General features: G+C 38.8%; 2 protein-coding genes across 29 annotated transcripts in view; one reads left to right on the top strand and one right to left on the bottom strand.

Moving 5' to 3' along the window:
• Nucleotides 1–19,701, top strand: part of ADGRL2 (adhesion G protein-coupled receptor L2) — a 326,276-nt gene that overhangs the window by 165,891 nt on the left and 140,684 nt on the right. For 27 of the 28 annotated variants that reach the window (XM_035333956.1, XM_035333947.1, XM_035333954.1 and 24 more), the window contains exon 1: nucleotides 455–982. The exons of the other annotated variant lie outside the window; for it this stretch is intronic. The gene's annotated coding sequence lies outside the window, so the exon portion shown is untranslated. Of the gene's footprint in view, nucleotides 1–454; nucleotides 983–19,701 lie in introns of those variants that run through there. 28 annotated transcript variants of the gene reach the window in all.
• On the bottom strand, nucleotides 274–18,688 carry LOC118170817 (translation initiation factor IF-2-like). Its single transcript, XM_035333381.1, has 3 exons — nucleotides 18,449–18,688; nucleotides 941–1,629; nucleotides 274–459 (listed from the first exon to the last, which is right to left on the bottom strand). The coding sequence occupies exons 1-3, from the start codon at nucleotides 18,686–18,688 to the stop codon at nucleotides 336–338; spliced, it is 1,053 nt and encodes a 350-aa protein (XP_035189272.1). The 3' UTR covers nucleotides 274–335.

Genomic DNA, 19,701 nt, shown 5'->3' with positions numbered 1-19,701 from the left:
AAAAAAAAAAAAAAAAAAAAAAAAAAAAAAAAAACAGGAAGGGAGAGATTTTTGTCCTTCGCCGGTGCTGCTCTACGTGATAATATGTTTATATGATTAGCTGAGCCCAGGGGTGGGGAGCACGGAGAGAGGGGGAGGAGATTGGAGGGGGAGGAGGCTGGAGGTGACTCCAGTTCAGCGCCGGCTGAGAGTCCGTGTCAGGACTTCGCAATCCCCAGTCACACACGGAGAGGTGCATGAGCAAAAAGGAGGCTGCGATACGATTCATTGGGATTTTTTTTTTTTTCCTGGTGTGTATGTATTGCGTTTTTCCCATCGCAGCGCGCCTTACTCGCTCAGCGCCCGCTCTCCGGCCGCCGGCGGGGCAGCAGCACCGAGAGGACGAGGGGAAATAACGCCGAGCCGAGCCGTGCCGTGCCGGAGGCCGGAATGTCATCCGGGGAGATGTAAATCAGGTCGCTGCGAACGACAGAGACACAGGAGGGGGGGCTCGTTGTAAAATTTTTGAGTTGTTCCCCGCTACTCCCGCTGCTGGCGTCGCCTCGGTTTCCCTTCTGATCGCTGCCTAGAAAGGACTCCAAAGGCTGGGCACATTCAGCGCGCTGCGCCCCTCGCCCTCTCCATTTCTTTATTATTATTATTTTTTCATTTAATTTATTTTTTTCCCATCGCCTGTGTGCGGGAGCCTGGCTGCATCGTGCGTTTCGTGCGGAGCGGAGCGTCGGAAACCGCAGGAAAATGTTGACTTAGCCCCGGAGAAGCCTGCCGGCTGGCTGCGCCGAAGAGAAGCCGCCGCCCGCTGCGCGCTGCCCCAGCCCGCCGAGCCGAGCCGTGCCGAGCTGCGCTGCAGAGCCGGCCGCCTCCCGCTGCCCCAGCGGCACCCAGCCCCAGCCCCGCTCCGCCGCCGCCCCGGGACTAACTCCCTCCTCCTTGCGCCCACCGGGGCGACAGCTCCCGGCCCGCCTTCGGCTCGCAGACAGAGGTAAGCGGTGCTCCGCGCTGCTGCTGCTGCTGCTCCCTCCTCTGCTCGCTCCTTCTGGCGCTGCGGGGAAGCTCCGACCTGGCTCCGCGGCTGTCCGGCCGGCTGCTGCCCGGAGGGCCGCACCCCCCGCCCCCAAGCACTCGGCATGCACCCCCCGGGGGCCGCCAGCCCGCTCCTGGATCCCATTGCCGGAGGAGGAGGAGGAAGGCCCGGGGGGGGGGGGAGGCGGGGGGAACGCGCCCCTCGGCGAGGCCCCGGCTGCGAGCAGCAGGGCCCCGCAAGCGCCGCCCGGGCTCGCCCCCTCCGACCGCTCGGAACCGGGCCGGGGGCTCCCGCAGCGCTCCGCCGGCCTTTCCACTACCTCCCGCGGGCCCTGCGGCAGCCGCGGCGGCTCCGAGCCCGGCCCGCAGTGCCCGAGCCCGGCCCGGGGGGGGGGGAGAGGGGGTGTGCCGCGGGGCCCCCGGCTCCTGATCAGGCCCCGGTGCCCCGGGCGCGGGGGGGAAAGTTGTGCCGGCACGGGGAATAGCGACCTGTTGCCGGCGTGTTCGTGCGGCCCGGCCGAGCCCCCCGCGGGGGGCTGGCTGCGGGAGGGGGAATAAATTGCCCGTTGTCGGATGTGGAGCAACTTTTTTTTTTTTTTTAATTTTCTATTTATTTTCGCGTGTAGAGAAATCTGGAGCCATCTGGAGACAGAAAACAGAGCGTGTCATGAGGCACCGTTGCTGTGTCTGGCTCTAAAAATAACATCTTGTTGTTAGTCTGCGCTCAGCCTTGCTGGGGCTCCGGCGCGGAGCGGGGCTGTGCCGGCGCTCAGGTGCTGCGCTCCGCCGGGAGGTGCCCCGAGCGCCGCGAAGGGGTCCTGCGGGGCAAACGGGCTGCTCCCCGCTCCCCTCGGCCCCCTCCCTTTGTTGTCCGCCGCTAAAAGAGGTGCCATTTCGCATCATTCTGCCCAAATTGTTGGAATTAATGCAAGTGTGAATTCTTACCGTTTGAAGGGGGGTTGTATTAGCATATCAAAGGGTGCTCAGCTCCGGCTCAATTGAGAAAACTTCGGCTCGTCTTCCATTTGCTTCCCAGCAGAGGCCCAAAGGGCAGTGGGAATTCAAAAGGGGCAAAATGGGGAGGTGGATGTGGGTTATGTTGCTGAACTTTCGCTGTTTTGCAATTATGTGAGTGAAAAACAAGGTCCGGCCGCTGCAGAGCCCTTGCAAGCGCTCAGACAATTAGATCTATTGATTAATGGCTCGTTCCAGGGGAAAAAAAGTGACCTTTTATGACAGGCACTGTTGCATGGTTTCTGATGTCTGCTGCCTGTTGGAGGATTTAGAAAGCCTTTTCTGCCGTTCTCCTGCTTTGGGGCTGGCCTGTACGCTGCTGCGCTGGGGGACTGAATGGGGAAGACCTGCTAATGACTTCGGGAAACAAATGAAATCTTGTAATGAAAGACCTCTCCCTTCCAAACCTTTGAAACAAATACACTTCAGTCCTTAATGGGTGGGTAGGCTGGGGTAAGAGATTTTTATGGAGAGATTCAAAAGAAGTTTTGAGCCCCACCAGCCATATGCTTCCATTTCCTTTTTCTTCTGAAGTAAAGTGAAAATGAGTTTGTCTTGTAATCTCATTTCATCGGTTACGTTGTGTTTGGCGAGATAACTTAATTTGCAATTAGTGTTACCCTGTAAAAATAATTTGATAATAAATATGGCAAAGCTTCTATTTTGGTGGTAGCATAGAACATCTACCACATTTAAAGTTGTTTTACATGGCTAAATATTTGCAGTTTTTCTTTTCTTTTTTTTTTTTCTTTTTTAGCCATTTGTTACTATTTCTTGTGTCTGCAAGGGGACACATTTCTTGTGTCTGTGGCTGGCCTAGCCTTTTATTATCTTTGCCAATCGATATTCATAATCTCCCAAACCAAAAGACAACAAAAGGCAGTTCTCTATCAATAAGTTGGGACCTTTTCCAGGGACCAGATGCATCTTATGGACTGTATTCTGGTTTGTGTCCCTGGCAAACAAAAACAAACAAAAAAGAAAATAAAAGAACTTCCTATGTCTTCGTTTCCTATTCCTTCCTTCCAAACCTTTTAGTTGAATGGTACAGATACTGAAATATGTATTTTGTGCTGTTAGAAGTGCTTGGCTTTTTTTGGTGGGGATTGGTTCTCCACTGGATGATTTTTTTTTTTTCTTATTTTCAAGCCATGGAAGTGATGTGCCTTCAGAGTAGGATGTCTTCACTCACGCGTCAATTTCCTTTCATTTAGTGAAGGAACCGAGCATATGTGGTACGCCTTGCGAAAAACCCATGCGATTAAATAAATAATTTATATAGATTTCTGTTATTCCTAAATGAACGTGAACATTTGGGCATTTGGTAAACAGATGTGTTTAGTGGTCCTAAAATTGCATGTCATTACTTTCAGGTAATTTTCAGCAGTTTATTTACCTAATGTCTTCAGCTGTCTGAAGTAGTACCTTTTGGTGGTATAAAAGGAACATATTGATGTAATTGCCATTATCACACTTAAGTTGCTGTTAACTAGTCTGCTTTGAATGCAGAGTGCTGTAAAGAAAGCGCATTATCCTTACAGCTATTAGGGATAATCTAAAAATTGTCTTGAAAATGTTGCACTTCAGTTTATATGATGGCAACCCCAAATTAGACAAATCTCTGAAGTAAAAAAAAAATGTAGTGGAAAGAAGATTTTCAACATTCAGATGACAAAATTGGACCACTTAGATAAAAATTAATGTGCTGCAGCAGCACTTCAGCTGCCATTTTCAATCACTGGGTTACTATGTGTTGGCAACAGCAAAAAAAAGTATAGACGTTCAGATAGCTCAAAGAGCTGGTAGTTGGGGGAATCAGGATATGGAATCATGTGGGGTAGAAGAAACCAATTACTTCAGGTTTTGACTTGAGAATTTCCAGTAAACATTTTTTTCTGGCTTTTGTCTCCCCTGCTCATTAATAGACCAACATCAAAGCAGGCAACCAAACTTCCAAATGTTATAAAAACTAATGTAAAGATACAGATCTCACATGTAGTCTTGCAAGTCTTAATTTAAGTCAAGCAGTTGGAGTTTTTATTGCTGCAATTTTCACAATCAGCAGAGACATTAACACCAGGCTTCTGGGTGTTTCCCTTCTTAAAATGAGCAAGAGGACAAGAGGAGAGCTTTAAAAAAAAAAAAAAAAGTTTGCGTAGCAAGTCCTTATTTGATTGCTTGAGAAGCTTTCTCAATGTTTTATTTATCTCTTACAGCTTTTAATGCTTAGAGCCAGGAAAGGGGACTACTCTGGAATTCTAGTATCTAGTAAGGAGGCACATTATGAAAAATTGAAGAAACTAGGTAGTATAGGCTTAGGAACGTCTAGTTTTTATGGTTAGGAACATGTACTGAATTATTATTTTTATTTTTAAAAATGTAATATGTGAAGCTGGCATTTTTTGGTGTGTTTTTTTTTTTTTTTCCTTAAGTAGGACAGTTCTGATGAAGAAAAATGCTAGTCTCGAATTACAGCCTTTTAGAAAGGTCCATTACTTTCACTTAAGTGAATGTTAGAAAGAGAAGTCTAGTTAGACAAAGTATTTGTCTTAAGTTGAATTTACAATACATTTCTATGTAATGTGTTATAAATTCATACAGATAGCAATACCTACCCAACATAAAGAATTGTTTAGTGTTCAGAGAAGGTAGAAAAATGTCCTCTTTCCTGAAATTTGGTCTAAAAAGTTAATGTATTTCCAAGCCCATGCTCATCGTATGTCCACCTAAAATGTTGACCTGTTTGTAAGAAAATACTGCTAACTTCCACAGCTCTTCCCAAGGATTGGGCTGTGCCTTATACAAATGGAAAAACCCCTACCATTAACTGCCTGAAGATATTTTTTTGTCAAAAATTGCTGCATGTCTTCTCTGTGTTCCCACTGAGGGATGACTGATAATAGGAGAACTTGAAGCAGCGATTAATGATTTTACCTGGTGAACTGCAAGAGAAGTTAAACTACATCTGGTGTATAATTGAAATCATATTCATGAATAGGTAGACAAGCAGGCAGTTATAAAGCAATATACTTTAGAGCATAGGTTAGGGAAATTTATAGTCAGTCGTGTTACTTGGAGATGTCATGTTAAACAGACTCTTTCGAAGCAGTTTTTTAGGATTGATGTTTGTGATGTACAAATGTGATTCAAAATTATGTGATATTCAGCTTTTAAAGTATTTATGTGCAGCTTTTAGACTTTAAAGGTGCCTTTTATATTTTGTTGACCCTTAGTTTGGAACAAGTAAAAGATTTAAGCCATCACGGTTGTAATTGCATATTAAGAAAACTGGAAAAACAAAAAGCTATTTTAAGGCCGTTCTCAATACTCTTAACAATCATGTTTAATATTTAAATAGTTTTCCAAGATATGTGCATTTTCTTTTTAACAGTTCTGAAAATAAAAGTAGTAGATGGCTCTGTTGGAATACAGATGTAACTTGCGGCATAAGGTGAATATATACCTGTTTTAGAAAATACTTCCAGACTTGGTTCAACAAATATATTATTTTAATCATTTTAATCACCATATTAAAGGTGAAAGATGACAGGCTTAAAGCCCTTCACAGTTATTATTTTTTTTTAATTTCATATTTATTTTTGCCTGTGGTGTATGAGATGTGTTTCTATAGCATAGATTTTGAAGATTGTGTCACTGTAAGCGATCAAGTTACAAAAATGCACTTGCTTAATGCATTTTTACAGAGTTCTCTAGGTAGAAAGTGATAGTTAACCAGAAACTTAATTCCATGAGGAAAAAAAAAAAAAAGAAAAAAAAGTCTTGTTCAAATTCAGAATTGTAGCATCTCCAAGATATAGATTGTTGTATGAAATGACGTATTTTATGGGTTTTAGAAGACTGTGTGATCTGCATATGGCACGATTTCTTTTCTTTTTGATTTTTCACGAGGTACTGTAATGATTCAACTTATTCTAGGCTGCTATTTGCCAAAATTATTTAGAAAAGCATAATAATCAAAAACTTTGCAGGCTGACTGAAACAAGCACAATTCTTAACACCTGCAGGTAGAGTGCAGTTTCCAACAAAATGCTATTGATTGTTGTCCTGGCACAAAGCAAGCTTAAATACAGTTTGCTTAATTACAACAAAAATGCTTTTTTATGAGTATGGTACTTCATGTTTGGGGAGTGTTTTGTGTGTTGTCTGCTAAGTAAAATCCCATCACACTTGTATAAATTTGTCCAATTATCAGAGCAGCTAAGAGGAGGAAAAAAAATCAATTTACCCTGAAAAGCACCAGAAATAAGATTACCTTGGCTAGTAGGAACTTGCCAGCACTGTCTAAATTGCTTAATATTATCAAACGCTGCCGTTTTTCAAGTTCAGTAAGAAGGATATTGACTATTCTACATGTCCAGGTCTGCTATTTGGCTATTTCTTTATAAGGTATAACCATGTCTTATTTTTATTCCCACAATAGCAGTTACAGATAAATCGGAGGATCTAACAATAACTTTATGAAATAGATGGAATAATACCATTCACTGGAGAAATAGTATTTACTTGAGATAAGTGATCGTAACTAGTTTTTTCTCCTGTCTAGCTTGTTGTTCTTGTAACAGACAAATGTAAATACCTTAGCAGACATTTCAGAGTGAAAGGCAAGAGATAAAATGTAATTACTTTTCAGGGTGGCCCTGACGATGCCCATGTTCTTGTCTGTAACACACACACACACACAAATCTTTGCTCATCACCTCAGCATATGAAGGCCATTGTTACCCCTGAATATAAAAATATTTTCTGATTTTTAATGTTGACCTCCGTATTTATCTTCAGCTCTTCTGTGTAAGCTGGAATCCTTATAGCCGTAAATTGTAGTCGCTGTTATCCAACCGAGCATTTAATAGAGCACCTAATGGACTCTGCTCCTGTATTTTTCTTGAATGTATAACATCTTGCTTCATTCAGTCACCAAAACCAACTTTGCTACAAGGACAGGCAACACGACAAGTTAGAATCAATGGACCATTTGTAGGTCACAAAGTCAGTTTACTGGAATTTCAGAGGAAACTGGATGAAAAGAGAGGACAAATGTCACTTTGAATAGAGATGTTTAAATCAGACTTCTGCCTTAGGGTAAAATTTAGGTCTCTTGTAGCCTAGATGTAATGTCTCCCTCTACAGAGCACAGCATTAATCATGGCTTGACAACTGATCATGGGCTGAGAAAAATAAGGCCTGTCTTTTTTTTTTTTTTTTTTTTTTTTTTTTTTCCCTAATCTTAATCTCTTAGGAGCACATTATAAACACAAACATTTACACAAAAAGATTTAAATATTGGTGTCTGTATTTCAGTAGTGGAAGGAGCTAGCTTCAGAGAAAATCTAGTTAGAGCTGTTGAGAAGCTACTTAGGTTTCTTATGTAGACGCAATATCAGGAATATTTCCTTCTATAGTCATGCAGATTTTTGTCATAGGAAATTCATTGTCCATTTTTACTCCATTTTGTCATACAAATACAGTAGAGTCTGTGTCTGTCTGTTTTGACCCGTGATGTATTAAATACATCCGAAACAACTGTTTTGGTTTTTGTTAATTTGTGTTGTTTAAACAGCATTCTAGAATGTGTTTGACACCTAACAGAGATGCTTCCTTTTCCCCTAAATGGCAATATGGGGTGACAGCGGTATCTTTTTATACAGTGCGATTGACTTGATGCTGATCAATGTATATGAGTTTTTTATACTATGATTTTTTCTACTGTGTTTATATTTTAATGATAAGTTACTTGGCCACAATGAGCTAGAAATGCTTGAATAAAATAACAGGAATTAAGGCTTCTATTTAAGATCCTGAGTTCTGATACTGTGCAGATAAGTGAGTTTAATATTTTAATTCTTAAATTAGGGATGCGTCGATGCACAGATTAGGTGTAGGGAACGCTCATAGCTTTTACAGTAAAGAAAATTGGTAAAGAATTAACTCCGTGAAGAAGGGAATCTCTCTATTTCCTAGGTTTCTTTGCTGTTTTCTGCAGTGGGATCAGTACAGGGAGCAGCTCTAGCATTCCATACGTATACTTTGTAGAGAGGTGTATCTTTTAAAGGTACAATTAGATTTGTATCTGCAACTGTTGAAAAAATAGATAATATCAGTCATGTAGCACCAAAACAAATAATCACTGGAGAATTGTGCGTTAAAAATTATGCTACCTCTGTTTATTTAGTTGCCTCTGGATGTGATAAAATCCCAAATTGCTTGTTTCCGGGAGGGTGCTGCTTTCCTTTTTGCCCTCTGTTGGTATTTTCATATCAGTCGACACCTCAAACCGATTATTGCTCTGAATCTAGATGACAGAATAATCTAACACCGCTTACTGTTAAAAATTGTTTCTGGCAGCTAGGGAGCGGATGACCAACCTTGTTCCTGACGGTAATACTTGCCTTGCTCTTGATAGGATCCGGTGTAAATAGAGCCTTGCTCTGAAATCGTGCTGCAGTGGTGAAGAGAGATCACATGCCAGGAGGAGGCTGTAGTTTACCTTTCTTTCTATATATTTTCTTACCGTATCATATTTGTCATTTTTTACGGCATAGCAGCCTACACGGGTATGAACAGTGTTCAGAAACAATTCCCAAGCAATAGGCACTGTCAGCTCTAAATAAAGTGACATTTAAAGAAAAGATTTCTGAGAAGAAGTTCTGCTGTTGATGCTGCATTTCTCTGACAAATTCCTGATTCCTGTTTTATGGTAGGCATAATTCTTTTCACCTGGTCCAGGCATTCTTATATTCATTCTTTGAAGTTTAATTTAGACTTTCTGTATGTGAGGTGCCTGAATTGGACAGCTCTGCTTTCACAGGAGAAATGACGCATGTTTGCTTTGAACAACATGAATGTCCTTCAGAAGACCAATTCATAACTATTTTGTTGGTAAACATAGCATTTAAATATTTAAGGGCAGTGTCTTCAGTGGCTGTGATTTCCTTTGGCGCAGTAGGTATTTCTTCCATGCAGACTGCCAGCTGGCGGGGCTGGTTCTTGCTGGGTAAAGTGCTGTGGATGGGGTGCTAAGGGAGAGAAGGTGCCTTGCAGCGGTGCTGGCTTGGGAGAATGGATGAGAGTGGAATTTGTTTTAGAGAAGAAGGGGACTTGCAGGCTGACAGAAGTCGAATACGAGAAGAAATCCTTTATCCCTTCAGGCAATAATCTTACCTTGTGCTGGAAGAGAGCAACATCTCTCCATAATATTAGATTTTTTTTTCCTGCGTTCTCTCCTTCCTCATTCTTTCTGTCATTTGAGAAAGTGTACAATGGTATCTGCTAATAACTGGTTGGGGATCCAACTGCTACAGATATTCCAGCAGCAAGGAAGAGCTCTGTATGCAGCAATCACCGTCTTGAAGTGAACGCCTCAAATTTGTCCTACATTTGTCCCGTGTAATGCATGTAACCTTACTAGAATATCATAAGTCTGTTTCTACTTTTTTTTCTCCAGGTGTTCAGTATGAGCTTTAAAGGTTGTATTTTGGAGTTTATTATTCCAGCACAAATTAAAGCCTTGCTTTTTTTTTTTTTTTTTTTTTTTTTTTTTTAAATGAGTATTCTTTAATAATCTAATGACACTGCTTGTAAACAAGAGGGATTTGGCCATATTAGAGAAACAAAAATACTGGTGCACTTTTGTTCTTTCCATGTTAGAAGAAATATTAACAGCACCTGATGTCTTCCTATTTTTTTTTGATGGTACACGCTAAAGGCTAGCTAGGATGAAGACTTAATTTTGGTCTGCTTAATATTTATAGCTTCATTCATTGAAGCTTTTTCCCATTTGCGTTAAAGGGATTTTTATCTAGGAAGCCTGTTACTATAAAGAACAAACTTAAGATATTTTAGGGTAGGATAATGTGTTTTGGAAGAAAAGTTGTTTTCATCCAACTGAATGAAACTACATTATTACTTCATAATTTGGTATTTAGTACCTGAAACTTTGATTTTTGAGATAAACTTAACCATTTAGTTCAACTGATTTCTAAACTTCGGTGCATGTCTAATCATATCCAACAATGGCATTGGGTTTTGTCTTGCAGCAGTAAATGGAAGGAGGGAGGGATGCTGCTGTTTGTTGTTTTGTTGTGTTAGGGAGATGCATTAGATAGGTTGAATTTGTCTTCTTGTTTGTGGGGGTCTTTCATTTCTGTTTGGTTCTGGATAAGCAGAGGATTTTTTAAATTTAATTTAATTTATTTTTTTTCTGCTGAAAGCATTTAGGTGACTTTTGATAAAGAAAGCTGTGTATTTTGATATAGGAAAGACTAAAGCTGAATGTTTAGCTCCTTTGAGGGACAAGAACAGGTGGGGGAGTGGGAGAGGGAAGACTTTTTTTTTTTTGTATTAACTCTTTATCTGATAACATTTGAGAAAGATTTCTGAAATAATTTCTTTAAAATAGTGACTGATCATTTGGGTTTCCGTGCCGACTATTACCCACATTTTTCACATATTTTCGCTAATTCTTCTTACTACCTGCAGAGGGAGCTTGTATATGAGATAATCAGAGTAATCAAGGCATTCAGGGCTGAATTGTTTCCAGTAAGTACAATTTTCTTTTGCTGTGCATTCTCTGTTATTCAGGGCAAGAAAGCCTCTGCAAGGGAGCTTTTAAAAAGATTGTCCATCAGTAGCAGTAAATAACAATAGGCAAAAAATTTTAAGTTGTTAGTAAGCAAGAGCTGACGTTATAAATACCTATTTGTATTTTGAAGAAGTGTCTTTCTATTGAAAGTGTATAAAGGAAATGAGCAAAACAATCCTGCATGTAGAGGTACAAGAAAACAGTTTTGGTGCTCTGTGTGACGGGAAGCAGATTTCAGTTGCATGAACTGTCTTCTCTGATTCTGAAAATGTCATGTCAGCATGAGAGAGACAGCACAGTGCTCTAAGGGCTCAGTACCTCTCGTGCAGAGTAGTATGCTAGCCAAAAAGCGATAGGTAAGTCTTTCCTATTTATGCAAGCAGTCTTATGAATCATAATCAAGCTGATTGCAGATGCAAGGCTAACACTTAATTTTGCTTTTCCTGTATTATAAAATATAAAATGGTGAATGATTCCATCCTAGTATAATTGTTGATTTTATACAATTGTACGTAAGCAGGGAAACAGTGGAAGGGATTGCTGGCTTAAGTTTTTAAGAAAAATATGGACAAGAAAGAAAAAGGAGTATCAGAATGTAAATTTATATGCAAATAGTAATTTAAACATAATGTGAAGAATCAGAAATACTTTAGTGATTTTCTTTAACACAAATGAAATGATCTGGTGCATTGCAGGTTTTATAATTTATATTACAGTGATTTGGATCGTGAAAGTATGTGATCCTTCAAAAAAAGTTGAGACCATTTCAGTGAAGAAAACATACAGTTTTGTTTGTTGAACAAGAAGCATAATTAATGATAGATGAATTCTCTGCTATTTATCTCTGGAAAAATGGTGGCAATCATTTTACTTTAAAATATTTCAGTAAATTTAAAGGTGATTTGCTATAATACTGCTAGGAAATAAAGCAGTATGCATGCACATTCCATAAAACAGATACAGCTCTCTCTAATGTGCTCTCCTGTAATAAATTATGCCACATAAATTGGTCCGAGAGTTGATTTTTTTGTTTTGTTTTATTTTCTTTTGGTTTTGTTAGTTTAAGTTAGCAGAACTTTAAACTGAACATATTAATCCTAACGTGGTTTTAGGGTTTTAGTTTGGATTCTCTTTTTAAACACCAGGAAAGATTTACCATATCTAAAAGAGCAGCAACTCAGTGTTGATTTATTATTTATACTGGCTAATCCTTGCTAATGTGAAAAGTCAGCTTGTTATTGTAACACCAAATGGCCCTCTAAGTAGGGAAACAGTTAAGTAGATCTCCTGTAATAGGTTGTTGTCTAATAAAGAGATTTATGGTATTGGCAAGGGCTATTGTATAGGTATTACCCTCTCACAGCATGATCATGTATTATCTTAACAACTCAGTGCCACATTTATGTTGAGCATTTTCATAACAGGGTAAGAATATTAGCCACAGCAATTACACTCCAATAGGATTATAATGGTAAGATTTACAGAAAATATATAAATGATGTCTTTTACAGAGATTTTGATAGGTGTTAGGAGTTGAAAAGTTGCATCGTGCTTTTTGCATGGGAGAATACTGTTGTATTAGCCATGATGAAGAAAGAGAGATTTCTTAATTTAATCCTGCTGAGGAATTATGGGGAGGCAATGGATGTAATCTTTCTTTACACAGTGCATCTTTTTACGTACGTGAGGTAAGGATGTTTCAGAAATTCAGTTCAGTGGAGACTGCCATACAATACAAAAATCAAGATGTATATGTAAGTTTAATTCTGTTGTGAGGATAATACAGCTGGGATTAAGATACATTCTTTTGCAGCCTTGTATTTTGAAGGGAGAACAATGATAATTTACTTGCTATGTTGGAAGAGCCTACGTGAATAAAATCATATTCCTTCATTTTAACAATAGTGTTACATTTTCTGTTTCATCAGGGCTATTTTTTAATGGTGATAAGCAACTTAAATTCTTTTAAAAATGACTACAATCAACAAAAGTGACAATAATGTCGTACAGTTTTCATGTAAGTGACATTCAAGCTGTTCCTTAATTCTTAAAAAAAAAAATCCATTTTTTTAAAAAAAAAAAAAAAGTGAGACATTAATACTCACTCACTTGGCAGAAGCAGTGTTCCAGCCACATTTAATAAAACTAATTATGTTTTATCAATAAAAAACACTTGGGGGAAACGACTGAACAAAATACTTTGGGTTGTATAGACATTTATGAATAATTGCATTAAGTGTAACAGAAGTTAGAATGTCTAAAAGTAACTAACAGCCTTACGTTTTAAGAAGATACCTTGAGATACAATTCAATAAATATTGGAATAATAAGTGTTTAAATAAACATACCTTTTTCCATAATGTACTTTAACAAAACAATAATTAGGATTATTCCAGTTTAAGACAATGTATAGATGACTATTACTATTGTAGGAGAACTTTCCAATATATGTTCCATGTATTGTTAACATCCATGACTAGTATTAGCTAAAATTGTAAGACATGTTTCCTAGGTGTTTGGGATTAATTCTATGTGTAAGACCATGTAGAAAGATCCTGTGCCCAACTGTCTTATTGTTATTGATTACCAGAAAGTAGAGGAAAGATGCACCTGTTTATTTTGACAAGAAATATTCCACTTCTGATGGAAGTGCTGATAGAAAATAATGTTGCACACAGGTTTGAGTGTTTTCTGGTGGATTACTAGAAAATAGTGGAGAACTCAAAGCTACATTAAGCAATGAATATTCAAAGCTTTATTATTTTTGTAATCATTATAGCGCTGTATGACTTATCTGTCATCAGTATTTTGTACATCTTGTATATACACAACCAGAGCAAAATCTGGAGCTTGGTCTTTAGTCTTGTATTCAGAACAAGAATTATAACTGATGAATAACGTTTTCAATTTTAGAAAAAATCCTGTAGGTTCTTCGATTGGCTTCACGTTTCATTCATTTTGAGCTGTGGAAAACGATTGTATCTTTTGTCTGTAACTAAAAAGCAAACACAAAAGGATGAATGTTACCCCCTGATGAATTTGGAGCTCCAACCAATTTAAGAGCGTGAACTGTGACTGCATTGTTGAAGGCAGAGCTTGGCTTGTAGACGCCAACTAAGAAAAAGCAAATACTTAGAATAAAAGGAAGAATAACGAATAAAAATTTAATTACAGGTAAAACAATTTTTTCAATACTTTAGGAAATTATAAATCTAATATTTAAACTATTAAAAATATGTTACAGTGCATTTGCTTTAGAAAACTTTCTTAGTGATACATATGTATAATGTTCTAGGAGACAATCTGTTTGAAAGAGAAAAATATATGCGGAAGTACTATGATTAAATTGTTGTCCATTTGCTCCCTTAAACCATTTTTCAGTATGCATACTTAACTATAAGATGAAGATTGGTCTTTTTTTTTTTTTTCTGTATTAATCCTGTAATGAATGGTTTCTTAAAATTAGTATTCTTCTGTTTGCAGGACAATAAATTAAAGCACAAATCCACACTTTAGTCATTTTATTTGTAGTATGCATTAAAAATGAAGCCACACACTAAGTCATACTTAACTGCCTGTGGACAGCTAACCCTGGAGAAGGGATTTTTTTTTTTTTTTTTTTTTTTTTTTTGGTGTGTGTGTGTCTATCTTTGTTATTTATAACTCTTTGTTTGGAACAGCAGTGTTGTTATAACTAATAAAGCTTTTGTATTTGGCAAATGGAACACAGGTAATCAGTAGTTCTTGGCTCATGACTGAAAAATCTGCTGAACAGAGCGCATAAAAACAGTCTAACCTTTGAAATATACCTGTGAATGAAATTCTTCATTATACTGCTGTCATCTGTAAGCAATTCATATATCATCAGCACTTCTAATGGTATTATTTCTGATTATAGAGATATTTACATCAGTGGACAGTAGCACAATTAGAAAGAACTGTTTTGAGACTGCTTGTGAACATACAGCCACACAGATGTTTTTTTTTAGACAATATAGTGACTTTTGGTGAAATCAGTTCTTTTTCTATTACCTTTCAATTAATGGTCATTTAAAATTTTTGCTATTTGAATTATATTTAGTTGGATTCCTTGTCCTGCTTTGATCTTTGTATGTTAGACTGCCAAGATTCTATAAACAATAAGTTTCTTAGTTCTTATTTTTCACAGAAAATCACTTGATATATGAAATGAAAAGGAATACCTTTACCTGAAAGTATAGTTTGTTTGATGTAGTTTTATGTTTAAAATATGTTTATTGAAATTCCTGCAGGTTAATTGAAGGAAAGTCAAATAAATGAAAGGTCTGTTAGCAGATAGCCAATGCATTATTTATGTTTTTTTAATAAATAAATAAATAAATATATATATATATATAAACCAATGCACCAGATAAAGCTGCAGAATTAACATTATTGAAACGTATCTATGGGGAATTTGTAAAAAATACCAGGAGCAATGGGAAAATTTGCCGCTGCTTCAGTGCTATGCTTAAGCAGTTTGTACAACTGTTTTCATGACTTCTGCACAGTTGAGCAAGGTTATTAATGTCTCCTAAATCACTTAATTTCAGCCATTATTTAAGTTACGTAGAAGAACAACTGCTTAGGCCTTGTACATGTAGGAAATACTAGGTGCTGCCAAAACAACTTCTAAAATATAACAAATAATCTAATTTAAACACAGGATTGATAATATGTAAATTAAAAAATACATTTAACAATGCTCTGTGGATTTTTTTAGGTTCACAAATGGTATGAAGAAGTATTGTGCTCTGAGATGCATGGTTTATTTAGTAGAGTCCATCTGACTGTTGAACAAGTTGATTTTATCTTAAAGTAGTAGTGAAAATTTTTGAATGGTGATATGCACAAAATGTTTTAATCCGAATTAAAAACGGTGTGCCTTTTTTATTATAGCCTGGAGATTACAGCTTTCTGGGGACCTTGTCCGATGCTTGACTCTTGTCATCTTCCTTGAAGTGGTAGTCCCTGTCATGGCTGCCCCGCAGGTCTCTGGGAACGTACGAGTCCTTTTGTGCTCTAAAGCTGAATGCAGGGCTGGATGATTTCAGTTGCTTCATAGTAAAACAGAGGCATAATTAGTACTAATTCAGCTAATTATCAGGAACTGGAGGTAGTCCCATCTGCCCTTGCCCCTCAAAAATTGTTCATGATGCAAAAATATGATGCCTGTGAGATGAAACATTGGAGTCTTGTGTGAGCTGTCTTCTGATGAAGATACTCGGAACCCAGGTTTGTCCTTTTTCTGTTATTCACAGACAAAAAGTCAAAATCTCCATTTTAATGAAGACATTTCAAAGAACAGACGGGCTTAGAAAGGCATTGTATTTCTTTACATGCTCCTTCCTTTTAAACATGGGAACCCTTAGGCTATAAATTAGAGTGTTTTACCCTGTGTAGCTGATCTCAGTCTGCCCAGTAGCAAGGAAGAGTTAAATAAAAAAAAAAAAAATGTTGTAAATGGCTTTGTGGTTTCGTGCTTTTCAGTCTGTGGTTATCTTATGTCCCCCTCATGTCCTGTTTTTGTCAATATTTTCCTTTCACCTAAGAACTATAGCAAGTGGGAGGAAAAGTAAGTTGAAAGAATGTAATTATGCCAGAGATGCATTTTTGTGTGGGAACCTTTATAGTGCCTTCATGTAAATGAAATTCACTATGGAAACCATAAGAGCACTTCTGAGCAGAAGGGTTTATCCTGTGCTTCATGGGAAACACCAGTTTGCTTATCTCTTTTCCCGGAAACTGTACACGCACGCACAGAGGCTGGAGCTTGTCTCTGACAGTTCTCCAGGGCTGCGGATGGGCTATGTGGGGACTCCTGAGAAATGGTCTCAGGCAATGGAGTGTGGGAGTCTGTGCAGTTTTATGAACATGCAGGAATTGGAGCTACCTCAGTGGATAATTGTATTTTGCATTTTTTATTTTTTCTTGGTAGTTTTTTTTTTTTTTTCTCTTGTGTTCTCAGGCATGCTCATTGACACTCAGACTTAATCTGAATGCTTATTTCTGGAGAGGGAACTGTCAATGTTACAGATTTAAAATCAGAAAATCCTCAAGGCTATAGTGACAAACAGTACAGCGTGGTGTATGGCACCAACCAGTGCCCTGTGCTGCAGCCTGGGCACTGGCTGCTCTCGGCTTTGCTGGTTGGGCTCTGGAATTGGTCCTGTGGACTGTAGCTTCCACAGTCCTTATTTCTTAACTTGGAAGAAGGAGTAACAGAGATGGATTTATTTCAAAGGCTTCTTATTTGTTAGCTTTGTCAAAGGCTCTTGTAGGATTTTAAAATGTTCAGCTATGTTTGTTATTTTTAAAAAATTAATCATCTTCTTGAATAGTGTTTCCCAATCATCTTGAATTATTGATGTTTTGGTCCTTAGTAGAAGGTCAGTGATACTTTTCCTCCCAGACAACAGTCTGTTCAACCCCAGTTTAATGAGTTACATCTCAGTATCTGTAAGAGAATAACATGAAAGAATTTCATAATTATGGCTTACTGAATGGGGCTCAAAATGAAAAATGGCAAATAGACTTCTGTGTAAGCCCAGGCTTTAAGAAATCAGTGCTTGGTAAATGCTGAAGCAATTGCTGTTTGAAGTTGCAGCTGTTAGTGGACTAGAGGAATGCAACATTCACTAGTATATTTAAATATTTGAAAGTGTTTAGCTGAATATATTTTTTTATTCTTAGCTATCTTAGAAATTGTAGTTTTCATAAATATTATTTGAAAGTGAATGAAAATAGAAGCATAATTTGAACAATAGGTGAATGTCTGCTCAGAAATGTGTGTATGCTTGAGTATGTCTGTCTGCATATTTATTAATACAGTATTTTTTCTTTAAGAAAATATAAAGTGTCCAGTATATTATGTGATAAAACCATGCAACAGATCAGGAGAAGAGATGCTTTTCCAGAGCCACAGGCAAAGGTCATGGCCAGCCAGGAGGAGCCTTGTTTCCTTTGTCCTGTTCTCAGCCAGCTGGACTGTGTGTGCACGCCTTCCAGTTAGTAAATAACAGCACTGCGGAAAAGCTAACAAGTGGTATTTACTTAACAGTCCTAAAGTAATACCGTAAAATTGAAATTGTTTTTGATTTTTGGTGACCAGAAGCCATTGTGGTAAAACATCTGGCTGTTGAAATCATACGCTGTGCTTGCTGTAGGCTCTTCTTGTACACCATATTAATTTTGATTTAGATACTTTTATTTTTAGAAGATCTATGAAATTGCTATTTTTAGGTGAAAAACAGCAGATCACCTTTTAAATAAAGAGGCATTAAAATAAAACAGCAAATTCTAGGGAGCCTGCTGATAACCAGTCAGGGGAAGTGCTCTTGCCAGACCTGTTCTGCCACTTCTTGCATATTGGAAAAGATGGGCCTTTTTTTTTTTTTTTTGCCTTTTCTTCTCCTGTTTTCATCTGTTACTCCTCCTCTTACCTCTTTTTCTCTTTTTCTAGAAATAAAATCCCAGTTCAGCCCAACAGTGACCCATAAATAAACTGCACATTTGACCACTATTATGACCACTTCTGGACTTGATTTTTTTAAAACAAAAATCTTGCCCAGAATCTGCTGTAGATGTGTTGAAACTGGTCGGCTGCTTTTTTTATTCTTCTGGCACTGAAAAATCATCAGTCATTTCTAGCATATGATTGCTTGCAGAACAGCAAATGTTTCTAAACAATTGTATGCAGGTACATGCGCAAGCATGCATCTCATTGTGGGCTCGTGCCGGCCTCTCCAGTAACATCTAGTGTGAACATTAGCTTTCTGTCTCCACATTCCTTACTGCTTTGACTTGTCCTTCAAGCGGCAGTGTGGCTTCTGGTGTGGACTGGTGGATAACTTTTGGGCAGATAACCAAGCTCATGGCTGCATGGTAGTGTGTCTTGTGCTTAAATTCAGTTTTGTTTGTTGGGTCATGAAAGTGTGGCATCGTTCTTGGTGCTGGCAGTCGGCTCAAAGGAGGAGGCGTTACGCTTGGATATTCCACACGTGCAACTTGTTCCCTTTGTGCGCTGCTCTGCATGCTCCCAGTTCCCTGTCGGCTTGCATCTCTTCACTGTCATTCTTTCCTCGCTCTCTCAACCACTGCTGCACCTCGCGTGTCCCCTCCTGTGGTCCTGCCTCCACCTCAGCAGGGCAGGGCCAGGTACAGGTCTCCCTTCAGGCCTTCCTTTCCATCTGCTTCTTCCCCTTTGTGCTGCCCCAGGGCTTTCCTGCTGCAACCGCCTCTGGAGCTGTCTGGGGGGGATGCCATTTCCAGCTCTGCCAACTCCCTTTGCCGCTTTTCTTCTCTTCTTTTTCTGTGGCCTCACAGCATGGCTCTCACTGGCTTCTGGTGAGTAATATCAGTACAGGGCCATCTACCTGACAGAGGTTTCCTCGTGCCTCGGGTTAAGTGCCTGCAATGCAGAGGGCTGGGTAGTGTTATTCAGTGCTACAAATTCTAAATATTTAAGTTCTCGGAGCACCACTTAGATCAGCGTGCCTTCCCAAGCATCTCTGTAGCTTGCATGACTTGTTTTGCACATTAAATATATCTTTGGGCAAGCTGTGAAATACAGTGATCTAGGTAAAATTTGGAGTTTTTCAGATTGCTGAATAAGAAGCTGGTAGAAAGGCATGCGTTTTCCAAAGGGGGACAGCTCCTCTTAAATTTACCTTCTGTCTGTTGAGCTGTCAGCCACTCTGTCACTGCTAGTGTCGTAACTGAAGGCAAAACTGAATTCATGAAAACAGGATTTTGTTGAATTTCAAATAAATTGTTATTTTTGTTAAAAATAGCAGATCAGACCAAAAGGTTAGACTGTCTTCAAAGTGTCTGTAAAAATATGCTTAAGACCCAATTCTGTTCTTCGCTATGACAAGAGAAGATGACTTGTAAATTGCCTTACATGAAAGTGAGTTTGATTTAAAGTATTAATAAAATCTAAATTTGTGCGTTCTTGCTGTGGGGACTGAAGATTTTAATTTAGTGGAATGCCAGAACAGTTTTTTTGTGCCTGGTTTGATGAGTGTTGTGTGAGAATTCCATCTTAC

This window comes from Oxyura jamaicensis, chromosome 8, assembly GCF_011077185.1.
Source record: "Oxyura jamaicensis isolate SHBP4307 breed ruddy duck chromosome 8, BPBGC_Ojam_1.0, whole genome shotgun sequence".
In the NCBI taxonomy this organism is placed as follows: Eukaryota; Metazoa; Chordata; class Aves; order Anseriformes; family Anatidae; genus Oxyura; species Oxyura jamaicensis.
This window is presented reverse-complemented; position numbering and strand designations above follow the sequence as displayed.